Source organism: Indicator indicator, chromosome 7 (genome assembly GCF_027791375.1).
Source record: "Indicator indicator isolate 239-I01 chromosome 7, UM_Iind_1.1, whole genome shotgun sequence".
Taxonomy (NCBI): Eukaryota; Metazoa; Chordata; class Aves; order Piciformes; family Indicatoridae; genus Indicator; species Indicator indicator.
Window position 1 is genome coordinate 10,026,367 of NC_072016.1, and position 13,623 is coordinate 10,039,989.

At 40.0% G+C, this 13,623-nt stretch overlaps 1 protein-coding gene across 1 annotated transcript in view; it reads right to left on the bottom strand.

Moving 5' to 3' along the window:
- CFAP58 (cilia and flagella associated protein 58) overlaps positions 1-13,623 on the bottom strand; it is a 61,631-nt gene that overhangs the window by 13,387 nt on the left and 34,621 nt on the right. Inside the window, exon 16 of the mRNA XM_054382338.1 lies at positions 12,575-12,679. Within this exon, the coding sequence (XP_054238313.1) occupies positions 12,575-12,679 (105 nt within the window). The remainder of the gene's footprint in view (positions 1-12,574; positions 12,680-13,623) is intronic.

Below are 13,623 nucleotides of genomic sequence, written 5' to 3' on the forward strand. Positions count from 1 at the left end.
AGACTATTTGAGCTAAACCCTCTGTATTTTAACATCAGTATAACACCATGTATTGCAGCTATTCAATAGCCATTTTGGATTTTTAAATATCAAACAAATCAAAGGGAATTATAACAGCTCTGCTGTTAGATTAACTGTTCCTGCAGGTGGAGACTTGGGATGGGAATTCCCAGCAGACCCAGATCTGACAGATGACCTCAAAGGGTCAGAGAAACTGCAGAGCTGCTTGTAGAAATACCTATCTGTAAGTTAGGCAGCTAGATCTCTTCGATCACTTGCTTGACATAGATCCTTATTATACCCTGAAAGATGAGAGTACTTAGCTTCAAGTCCTTTGGTGTTCTGGCATTGCTACCTCTGAACAGCTGTCTCAAAGTCAAGCCACCACTTAAACCTACATATACCTGTCTAAGAAGGCAGTAAAACCTTTCTGACAGGGTAGCAGAGTTTCCCTGCATATGCCAAGTACCTCAGGGAGGAAAGAGTGGTCTCCTGTTACACTTTGGAACCTATTAAGAAATAAAAGTATACCTAAGAAACACATGGCAATTCAGAAATCATTAATGTTTTAATATATGGCTTTCTTCAGACTCACTGTAATTAGAGCTGACCTTTTATTAACCTTCAAAGAATTCTGTCTCAGCTCCCCTTGGCTGCTTCTTAAAATTCAAAGAAACAGAAACAAGATTTCAGGAAGAGGAAAGAGAGCAAATCCTAATATTCATGTAAAGACAAACACTGTGCCCAAGTGTGCTCTCCCTTGTTTAAGATTCCAGCTATATCTACTAAGGCAGGCACAGGGAATCTTGAGCTCTGAGCACAGAGGTGGAGCAACTGGCTGACTCATTCACCTTACTTGGCAGAGAGTCGCCTTACAGGTGGTTCATGACTCCCATGCTCTCAGCAGCTCATGTCTGGATGTCTCCAAGCAAAGAATGGAGGACCAGGGTTATATCTACACCTTTTTGTGCCCTCCTGTGTCTTATTTAAAGGTTATTAAAAAAAAATAACAACACAAAGACTGTAGCTGCCTGCCTCTAACTGCTCCAAACCAGCCTTAGCTGCATCTTTCTGCCTGTGTTCTCTCAACGACAGCACCATTCACACTCCTACAAGAATGACAATAAGTGATCCAAAATAGATTGCATCTAGCCTGTCCCTGTGGAATGTCTTTTATTTGTTGGGTTTTCTTGTTGCTGTTGGAACTATCATGCCAAATAGTAACCCATTACCAAATGGGATGCTGTAGGTTGTCCATATCTAGCTGCTGATGGCAAGCAGAACACCCTTGCCTCAGTGGAGAAACACCTACCAAAGGGTACACCTTAATAATAAAGATCTGCAGCTAGCTCTGGGCCACACTATGCAATGTGAGCTTATGAATGTATTGCTACACTGCTGTTGCATTCCTCCAGTATCTTAACTCCTCTAGCAGCTTCTGGATGGCCGACAGTCAGTATTGGATGGCTAACAGCACTGCAAAGTTTGTGCATTGAATGTATTCAGTCAGCACAGCAAGTCATTTGCTTTCCCTTAACAAGATAACTGGTTGATTAATATACTTTACCCTGGGGTGCACAGCAGATTTATTTCCTTCCCAGATACATGCTGAATACAGGAATGAGGAGTAAACACATTTGTTTTCAGTTATTTGTTATTTACTGGAACAATTCTTGAACTTTTTACTCAGGCTTTATTCTAGCAAATTATTTTTGAAGGTAACAATGTTAGAAAAGGGTCATTTCACAAAATATTTTAAATCTAATGACACAAGGTATCCAGGCTCAGCATTTCTTGGTTCAAACCAGATGTAACTCATTTGAATAAAATACATTGTTGATGACAGTTTCAACTTTTCTGATGCAGATTACAGATGACAGTGATGTACCTTGGGTATTTACATGACCTCCTCTTTTCAGAATTTGAAGGCTATTTATGTACTTATGCTGAATCACTGCTTCCAGCCAGGGCAGTGATCCTCTTCTCATTCTACAAGAGGTCTACACAGAAAGAGTTGCTACATGAATTGTCAAACTTCACTAAAACTTCTCAGAGATACACAGAAATGAAAATTGCTCTCCTAAACTTCCTTCATGCTGAGTAAGCCAATACATCAGCTCCTTGCTTTTCAGAAACAGCAGGGCTAGACTACAGCAATAGGGAGAAAAGTCAAAACCAGAAACCACAGTAAACTTCAAGATGGCAATCTCTTCATACATGCTAAAACTCATGGACTGGCAGTACGTGTATTAGAATACAGGAAATCAATCTATATTTGACATTCACCTATCAAGGATGTATTTCTGTAATTAAATCAGTCTTGCATGAGGCAATCTTGCACATGACAACCTCTAGAGTTCCCTTTCAAGCTCAAACGCAAGCAAATATATCAATTCTCCTAAAAAAAAAAAATTAACAACAGAGTTTTTATTCAGGAACATTTGTCACCTATCAACCCTAAGAGATTTTTACTCCGCTTCCAACTTCTTTATCTTTGTAAATGCCATCTGAATATTTCTTACTAAAACACCATTAGAGCAGCTAAAAATGGTGCAGATTCTCAGAAGTTACTCTGATCTGTTTTCTTCTAATGTCTGGAATAAATTTGCCCCTTGCTTCTGTCCAAAACCATTTATCATTGGAAATCTGTTTTGTTTATGAGGTCAGTGTAGTTCCAGAAAGATTCAGTAAAAACCAAATACTTCCAGTAAGAAAATTCTTCACCAAAAACACTGACTTTGGTCACTAAGTAATCTGCTTTGCTTCCCATTTGCCAGTGCCAGATATATTTGCACTATTTTTACTGGAAGTTATTTTCTTACTCTAAAGGTCAGATGATTATTTTCACTAGTGAAATTAAAGTGATCAGCACCTTTCCTACCTGTTTTTTCAAAGCTATTTTCCTGGAAAGACTTTATTCCCTTCCATTTGAATTGTAACATATGTGGGAGGAGGGAAAGAACATAAATGTCAGTGTGCTTTTAAGAGCAGTTTATCAGGCTTTAAATTTCTATAGCACAGAACATCTTCTAATTCTAGATGGACTGAGATTAGAAGAGCTAAAATAAACTAATGTGCCACGAAGTGTATTCAAAATTTGCAGAAATAGAAATCAACTCATTTCTGAGGAGAGCTAGGGCAAGAACTGAACATCCCTCAAATCACTGTTGAATTCTTCAGGCTTACACAAAACTTTCAGGTAGATCTGTAGACCCTCAACAGACCTTCACACACATGACTCTTGCCTTTCCTGTTGGTGAGACATGATTACTTATTACACCATCACAGGCCTGGATATGAGGCCAGGTAAGTCGTATTGAGAATGAACACAATGATTCTGCAATGTGCTGAAGTGTGAGTGGTTCTACCATTAAAGAACTTTTCTGTATATACAGTCATTTTAAAAAAAATTAAATAATTGGAAAAACAATATCTGTGTCAGAACAAAAGGCAGTAGAGAAATTCTAATTGTATGGAGAAATCATCATGCCAGGCATAGACTCACTAAAAGACACTGGTCCTTCAGCTTAACATCAATACTAAGACACAGAACATTTCCACTTGCAGTCAAAGTTAAAATCCCTAACCAAAGCCCTAGTTAATCAGTGAGCATTTCAAGCACAACAAAATGGAAATGGAAAAAAAAAATGGCACCTGAAAGAACCTGGAAAACTAGCCCTAGAGGATGAGTCGATGCACTATATACTCTCATATCTCACTTCAACTGCATGGGAGACTCCCATTCAAATCAGATTTCATGCATCGGACTGAAATTAATTTGATGGCAGTTAGTAGACTTTGTGCACCAAAATATTGTGCTGATAATTAGATAATTTTTGTTCACCACTAGTTAGAACTGGGTTACAGCCAGAGTTCAGGGGAATGCATTATTTTTTTCATTTGAAAAAAAGAATATAAATTCTCTTTGAAATCCAGTTCTAAATTAAGGCGATTCTTGCAGCGTCCTTGGCACACTAGTGCCTAATTCTGCATGGCACTGGGGAACTAAACTTTTTCCTTATGATTCATACTCAGCTGAAAGCCAAAAAGTAAATGTTAGGCCCAAGTCCTTAGCGTATTTCTCATTTCTATATTCCAGCATAAATCCCTTAAAATTCAGGCTACCAACTCAGAACTGGAGTCATAAACTCAAAATCCACATGACCAGGTACTGGTTTCCCTCTCTTCCCTAAGACACTTAACAACCCTTAGATTTTATAAGGATAGGAAAGTGTTTTTTTTCTGTTGTTTTTCGTTTTTTCAGTGGCTTGAAGTTTTGACATCTTGAAGTCTTGTGCCATTCAAGAGCTGGTATAAGTTAAACCAGAGAAGTTGGAGGGGGGGGCGGTTGCCAGTAGGAATGGTAGCACAGAAAAGGCCTAAAGCTCAGTATGCTCACCCCTTTAATTGAGGGCTAAAACAACTGCTAGCTTCAGCTGCAAGATAGAACGTTAATCCAGTGCTTCCAGAGGAAGTCAAATCCTTCAGGAAATAGAGACAGAAAAAAGCCAAGTCCTAGTAAAATAAAAAAAGCCAAAAAGAAAATTTACCTTTTCATTTTCAGATGGAAATATCCCTTCAAAAGGCTGACTTTATATATAAATTATAAAGGAGCAATCAAGAAAGGACTGTATTCTGGCAGTGGGTTTTGTTGCTCACCTGTAAGTTTCACTGTGTATAAAGCACTCTCCCAAACTGCCTCTGGTAAAATCCCTCTAAAGACAAGACGACAGAGAAACAATAATGGGCAGATCAAAAGAGACTCTTAGGGATTCTACAGTCATTAGTTTCCTGAAATGAATTGCAGTTATTTTTATGAAAATAGACAATTCTGCCAAAAAAGTCCCCAACTCAGAGTAACTACCCTGCACATTACATGTTAGTTAGTAGTTCACACCCTCAGATCCAAGCAGAATCTGTACTTGGCACCAAAAAATACATAAATGCCAAATCTGAGAGGGTAAAGTAAATCCCAGCCATTTTGAAGCTGTATAGATAATAGCTCGATAAAACTGAACTGGGCCTTAGGAATACCAATATAAAGGCAGGTAATAGAAAAAAATATTCTCCTATTTTCCTTAGCAGGCTGTCTGATGAGAATATCTCTTACTGACAGAGCACTGAAACAGGCTGCCCAGAGAGGTTGTGAATTCATCATCTCTTGCGACATTCAAAACCCATCTGAACATGTTTCTGGATGATTTACTCTAGGTGATCCTGCTGTAGCATGGGGGTTGAACTAGATGATCTGCAGAGGTCCCTTCCAACCCCTAATGTTCTGTGAATCTGTGGGCACTGGAGCACATTTTTCTGTGGTATGTGCTGTGTAATGGAAGCTGCATGAAGCACTGGGAGAGAAAGGAAGAACCTAGCAGAAGCATGCTTCCTGAAACTGCCAAGCTAAGGAAAGAAAGGACTAGGCTCTCACAAACTGGACTAGAAAAAATTATACAAGATTGAAAAAATAGTATTTTAGATAATAAAGGGGCAGAAAACTTTTGTATAATGAATATATGGAAGCTGATCCCAAGGCTCCTCCACTAGATGGGAGAAAACTTTGATTTCAGTAACTGTCAGCCCGTACAAACCCACATAGTAACGGACTGTTCACAAGAAGATTTCTTTATGAAACTATAGTACCAGCTCTGAGAAATAAAGATGGTTATGTATATGTTCAGACACTACAGCAACAAGCACCTCAAATTGGATAGAACAGCTCCACTATGAAGTCAGCACAAACGAAATAAAACATCTGCCTATTTTGAGTGTTTAGCTAGATATTGTTACTACTAAATTGAGTCATGTCTTTAACATATTCATTCACACACCACTATAAGACTGGAGATTATTTTATTCTCTTTTCCCTTGATGTGAGGCATGCAAAAGCTAAGTAAACTGCCCAAGGTCACAGAGAAAGTCTCTTAGTCTCTCTCCTCCCTGCCTCTTACAATACCTGAAATGAAACTGTTGATTTATACTGGAGATAGCAGCATCCCCTCTCCTCCTCCCACTCTCTGTCAGTGGGACCATCAGTTCTTTAGGGGGGATTGAAACTTAACTCAAAACTTGGCTCAGTACAGGGACATGTGGGTGTCATCTGGCTGTAATCTCTGAGTCAGATATATGAGCTAATCATGCCTTTTGCCCTTGCACTCTGAAACTATGAGCTCAAGATTCTAACAGTCTGAAAGCATCACATCCTGACTGCCCAGTTATGGTTTGTGATTGTTGACAAATTGAAACAATAGTGACTCAGAACTTGAAACAATAGTGATTAAAAATATCTATGCACAGAAAAGCAATAGTTTCACTACTACATGGAAGGTTTAAATGAGACACATTTGCCCTTGCCTCACTCCATGAATTATCTTAGCTGCACATCTCTCTTTTACGCTTATGAACAGCCTTTTGAGATGACTGACAACAGAGGAAACTGACATACAATGTGAATCTTCCTGCTGCTACCCATTCCGAGGTGTGCAGCTGAATAAAATTCCACTCAGTCAGACACAAAATCAAATTAGAGGGGCTCACTCTGAAGAGACAGAATTAAATTTGAAACAAACAAAGCAGTGAATAATTCACTTTTAACAGGGTAAATTGTAAAACCACACCAATCATAATCCTAACAAGGCAAACCACTGTGAGTGTGCCACATCACTGTACAGTATGCAGCAGATCAGAACAGGGATTTGCCCCATGTACAAAGTGAGCAAGTATTTCTTTTGCAGTCAGGATTTGTTCAGCAGAACACTTCCAGTTATTAATAATTATATATATCCTTATGGCCATACAACACATTTTGTTCATACCACGTGCGTTCACAAAGTCCTTTGCCCATCAAGGAAATCCTTTGGTTAACATACAATGTATTCCTCCACAAAGTCCTGCAGTATCACTCAAGAAGAACCACAAATATGCTTTATCTTCTAACTGCATAAATTCAGAAGGGAGGTAATGCCTCTAACATGGAAGTTGGCTAACCCTGAAACAACATTTCCTATGTCTGGCAAAATTGCCATTGGATTTTTATTGACCATAAGTACTCAAGACTTTGATTTTCGATACAATTTTTAAGTCAGCTTTTTTTGTCAGCACAGCAGCTCACAACTGTGAGAATGTCTGAGTTAAAGGAGAAAGTATGACCTGCTGCTTTGCAGCTACTCTTCAAAGTCTCAGGATGGCCACACTTGCTTGGTTTATGAGAGCTGACAGGTATAACACAAGATGCTGTGGCTATAGGGCATAGATAAATCAGAAACAAGAAGAGTTCAGTATTTTCTATACCATGGGACATCTTTCTACACCTTTATTAAAGTGTTCACCTCTGAAAGGTAATTCTATAAAAACCCAACATCATCATGTTGCATATTCAATACCTCTCAGTAAATGCCTGATACAAAAACTTCACCCTGCTGACAGGTTAAGAGCTATCTTTGTATGGGATTTTAGAGCCAAGCTGGGTTCTTCCTACACTATCAGCAATCAAAATTTTCTGAGTGAAACATAATGGATGATTCTTTTAACCACACAGTACAGATTGCAGCATGCTTTTACTGCTGCGTCTTTTCCAAAGGTGAGAAATAGTGGAAAAGTAAGTAAAAAGGATACGATCACACACACATCAAGAGCTGGTAAAGCAAGCAGAAGCTTTTCTGCATGAATCTCTACACTGTAATCCTTACTTTGCAAAAATTTCCATTTATATATTCAGCTCATTCTGAAATGTTGTTCCCAACTTTTATTTAAAATACTATTTACAAAAAAAGTAAAGGTAACAGCTAGAAAACAGCACTACAACACATACAATACAAATGGAATTCTTTTTTCTTATACAAACATTCTGGCTCTGCATGAGACTGTAGCAAGATGAACATCCTACAAATCAAACTGCAAGTTGCTGACACTGGGCTCAACCATTTCACAGAATCAACCAGGTTGGAATAGACCTCCAAGATCATCAAGTCCAACTAATCACCCAACCCTATCTAATCAACTATACCACAGCACTAAGTGCCTCATCCAGTCTTTTCTTAAATACCTCCAGGGACATTGACCCCACCACCTCCCTGGGCAGCCCATTCCAATGGGCAATCTCTCTTTCTGTGAAGAACTTCTAAGATCTAGCCTAAACTTCCCCCTGTGCAGCTTGAGACTGTGTCCTCTCGTTCTGTTGCTGCTTGCCACATGTGGAAAGATGGGGGTTTTTCCAAAGTTGTTTTTAATACACGGTAATCAATCCACATACGCTTTTCGTTCTATTTTATTACATCACTTCAGTATGAGGAAATTTAAGTTACATAATATACACACAGAGACATCACAGACACAGACAATCTCAAGCTTCACCTTCAGCAAATATCCTATCTGCCAGCACGATGACTACACACACAGAAAAATGGTTCTGTACAGCAAGCAAGAGAGGAAGATCATTTGAAAGCAGATACACACAATGGCTGTACCCTTGTTGCAGGGCAAGGTGAGGATGAAGATGCCTGGGAGTGAGGAGGTGTGACTTTTGCCAGCAAAGCACAGCATGGGGAAAGCAGTAGTTCTCAGACCTCTTTGTATCCCTCAGCCTCTGCAATATCCAATTCCAAATACAGGAGACTTACCCCAGCCAGTCACAGGCTAAGCCATCAGTAACTCCCCCAGTCCTGCAAATGAGCAGAGACTGAAGTGAACTGAGCTGACTTCCAGAAAAGACCCATGAAAAAAGAAGACACTGAATGGCTTTAAGGATGAGAGGATTTACCAGGATTTAAAAAAAAAAAAAAAAAAAAAAAGTTAAGAAAAGGGATGCTCAGACTTTATTGCTTATAGGGGAGCAGTGTGTTATACAGTAGCTGTTACACTGACCAGACAGCAAACTCAGTAGGCAAGACAAATTATATTGAGGGGATAAAAATTCAAAATTCTAGAAATGGGAGCTAAATTGCTGCAGTTTACCATAAGTCTATGTTTCAGTCAGGATCCAAACCAACACTCCACCGAATAAGGCAAACTGCCCAGATGGGGGCTCTGGTGAAGCAACCTTCCTGGTGTCCACAGCTCAGCTTCCTTTGGAAAGTTAAGAGTTACTACTCTCCACTAAATTTGCTTCTGCTGGATGTGTTCCTCTGGCTCACTCTTTCACCAGAAGAATCTGGAACACAATAACATTATTTTCATGGCCTTCCTCAGGACCTAATGGAGTGGGTCCAGAGAAGGGCCATGAAAATGATCAGGGGGTTGTAGCACCTCTGCTACAAAGATGAGCTGAGGGAGCCTGAAAATGAGGCTCCAGGGAGACCTAATAGCAGCCTTCGAGTACCTGAATGGGGCCTACAAGAAGGATGGAGAGAGACTGTTTACAAAGGTCTGCAGTGATAGGACAAGGGGCAATGGCTTCAAACTAGAGAGGAGTAGATTTAGACTGGATGTTAGGAACAGGTTTTTTTACCAGGAGGGTGGTAGAACACTGGAACAGGTTGCCTGGGGAGGTGGTTGGGGCCCCATCCCTGAAGATATTCAAAGTGAGACTTGAGGGCTCTGGCCATCCTGATCTAGTTGAGGATGCCCCTGCTTACTGCAGAGGGGGTTGGACTAGATGACTTTTGGAGGTCCCTTCCAACCCAGACCATTCTATGATTCTATGATCATATTCATAAAATACTACAGAGCATTTTTGCTTTAGTATCAGAGTATCACTTCACAAAACAGATTTTATCACCATACCAAGGAAATCTAGTACAAAGAATAATAAAATTACTTGTACAAGGTTATCCAGCCACTTAGCAGAAGCAGGTCATCTCATACACTTAACTTGCAAGCCCTACGTATATGACCTATTCGGAAGTACACAGAGCCCTTTGAGGAAATGAGCTAGGGGATGTCCTCAGTCTCTGGTTACATCTTCTTACTTACTCTCTGCTATGAAAGAGCACAGTCATTGTGAAGACTTAAAAACACTGTGGCAAAACAGAAAAGAGCTCCAAAAATTTGATGATAAAGCTCTGAAAAGAATGTGGAGCATGGTCTTCTCTTCACCATCAGAGTCTCAGCATTCTTGCACAGGAAACTGGTGCCTGAATTAATCATAGAATCATAGAATGGTTTGGGTTGGAAGAGACCTTTAAAGATCATCTAGTCCAACATCTCCTGCAATGAGCAGGAGTATCTTCAACCAGATCACATTACTCGGAGCCCCATCCAGCCTGACCTTGAATGTTTCCAGGGATGGTGCTTCTACTGCCTCTCTCAGAAAACTATGCCTGTGTTTCACCATCCTCATTGTCGAAAATGTCTTCCTTAAATCTAGTCTAAATCTAGCTGCTTTCAGATTAAAACCATTACACTTGTCCTGACACAACAGGCCCTGTCAATATCTTTGTCTTTCTTATAAGGCCACTAGAAGGTCTCCTGGAGCTCTCTCCAGGCTCAGCAATCCCAACATGTTCTGCCTTCTTTTCATGGGACAGGTGTTCCAGCTCTCTGATCATTTTTGTGGCCCTCCTCTGGACCTGCTCCAATAGGTCCATGTCTTTCCTGTGCTGAGGACCCCAGAGCAGGACACAGTGGCCCAGGTGGGGTGTCACCAGAATGAAGTAGAGGGGCAGAATCACCTCCCTCAACCTGCCGGTGACAGCTCTTTTGATGCAATCCAGTACATGGTTGTCCTTCCAGGCTGTGAGCATACATTGTCAGTTCATGTCCAGCTTTTCATCCAGCAGTATCCCCAAGTCCTTCTCTGCAGGCTGCTCTCAATCCCCTCATCCTCTGCACTGATATCAGGGGTTGCCGTGACCTAGGTGTAGGACCCCGTACTTGGCCTTGTTGAACCTCATAAGGTTCACACAGGTCCACTTCTCAAGCTTGTCCATGTCCCTCAGGATTGCATCCCATCCATCCAGTGTGTCAAGTACACCACCCATCTTGGTGGTGTTTGCAAAGTTTCTTAAAGTTGCACTTGATCACATTGTCTGTGGCACTGACAAAGATATTAAACAGCACTGGAATGAGTAAAAACCCCTGTGGGACACCACTTGTCACTGGTCTCCATCTGAACACCAAGCTGTGACCACTACCCATGGATACAACCATTCAACCAATTCCTTATCCACCCAACAGTCCACCCATCAAACCCGTATGTCTACAATTTGAAGAGAGGGATGTTCTGGGAGACCTTGTCAAAGGCCTTACAGTCCAGAGAGATGACATCCATAGCTCTTCCCTTATCCACTGATATAGTCACTATATTATTGACAGTCACTAGTTTGGTCAGGCAGCCAACCTAGGATGTAAAGGACCTCATTAGCGATTCTAGATATAGAAATTGACTTTTTTATAGCCAAATTCTGACTAAATTTGGGAAAATAACAAAAAATCCCATAGAGTTGCCACAGAACAACTGCTGCATAGACAGAAAGATTGTGGCAACAGCTAGCATAGTGCCATAGTCTTAAATATCTATTATTTCAAAGATCTTCTTGGGCAGGCAATTTAATGCCTCTGTACCGCAGTTCCTCACTTCTAAATAAAGATAATGGCTAAATGGGAGCAGACTCAGGAAGAGGTAAGATGTGCAATAGATACTATATAAAAATCTAACAGAATTGGGTTTGTGCACAGGTAAAGCACAGTAATTTTGAAGCTATTTTTGCTACATTTTGTTTAAGCTAACAAACTATTTCACTGACAGCTATTCAGTGCTATGCAAGAAAGATTACCTTTTTCTAAGCAAAGGCATCATACTTCATACCTTACCTTCCAATAAAATTGCAGATCTATTTTTTTCCTACAAAACAAGAAAGAAAGAGAGAGAAACCCCACCTTAACAGCATCTGCTGAGCTGCTTCTCAAGACAGGAGATTCAGGTCACATTCCACTCTCCACTGAGTGATACTCAATATAGACATCAAGACTATTAGGGTATTTAAAACCAAAATGCTAAAAATCATACCTAGATTTGGGAAATTGTAGCTATCTCTGCAGTCACCAGAGAAAAGGAGATAAACTTCCCAGTTTTACAACTATGATTGAAACCCAAGGACAGTCTGTTTAAGGGCTAAGGGACATCTGACAGTTAAAAAAAAGTTAAGCTATCACAAAAATTAGCTTTTTGTGGCACAACTCAGCACCAAGATCTTGAGGTCAAACGTGACCCAGACAACAACCTATCTAAATCACAGAAACTTTTCTGCCAAAAGCCAAGTTAAGCACAGACAGACTCAAACAAGGATTTTCCTTCATGTCCTGGTCATAATAGGTGTGTTTAAAAGGACCAAAAACCCTGTAAAAAGGTCTAACACTGACTTAACACCAAATTATGACATGAATAAACTGAAAGAAACCTTTAATTTTACTTTGCAGAGTTGCCCAGGTATCAGAAACCAGAATACAAAAATCAACTAATCAGATGCCATTTGTTCTCTTTAGTGAGTCAGTGCTGCCATCTAAAGCTATCCAAGGGGCATGCAAAAGAAATTTGAAGTCATGCATCTAGAGAACATTCAGGAAGCACAGCTGAGTAGTCAGAGAATGCAGGATAAGTCATGTGTTGATAAGATACAACAAAATAATGATGTTGCATTACCTGAAGGAGCAATTCTTTCTCCATCACTTCACCTGTCTTGCTGATAAGCTGTTTCTGGAGTCTCTGTATTTTCTGAATCAGCTCATAAGTACCTGGGTCACTGGCCTAGACAAGAGCAAAGCAGTGTCAATAATTACACATTATAACAAGTTAGTGTTTCTTGCTTGCAAATGAAAACCATAATATAGGCACGTTCAAAGGTGACAAATACAAAATTAGGGGGGAATGTTGGGGTTTTTTTAAATAGCATCTATACAAACAGCCATCAATTGAATCTCTGCCTCTTGCTGATCAGTTGGAGCATGCTCATGTTTAACACTATTACCCTTATGAATCCTCCTTAAAACAACTAACATAAATAGGAGTCCTTCAGAGCTTAAAACCCAGTCAACAAGGATTGGTAGAACCACATGGAAAGGAAGAAAAAGGAGGTTAATATGCAAATTTTAGCAGAAACTGACAAACGAAGAGCAGGGCAAGCACCTCACAGTGTTTTAAGACTGTGAATGCCAGCTGAATTTTAGGGAGAGAAAGATTTTTCTTTTGAACAAAAGAAAGAGTAACTGCAATATAGTCTTGAAACAAATAGAGAAGTTAAGAGGAATAAATTATGAGGGTACACAGGTGAATTCTTATGAAGCTTTAAAACGTCCGTATGTATGGATTCTCATTCTTCAACAGAATTAAGTGCTTAAAAAGGTGACAGAGTGTAGGCACTATATAATTGCCCTCTATATACATAGCCTGTAAAGACCAGGAGTTAACAGAGCTAACAGATGTCTCTCCTTCCCTTCTGATCCTTTTGTCACAGATTGCATCTGGAGGAAGCTCTAAGGAGCAAACAAGCAATTCTGTAAGGAGCAGCCTGCAAAGCTTACTTTTTCACCACTTTGTATCCTCTTGTTGAATCCTTTCATGAAGAGAAAACTCTGAGTGAAGGTTTTCCCCACTCAGGGATTCAATGGCTTCTCCCCTTTCATGTGGGGTCTCATAGGGATTAAACTCAGTGCAGTAGAGGTCCCAAAAAAGTCCTGCTGTCTGTGTATTTG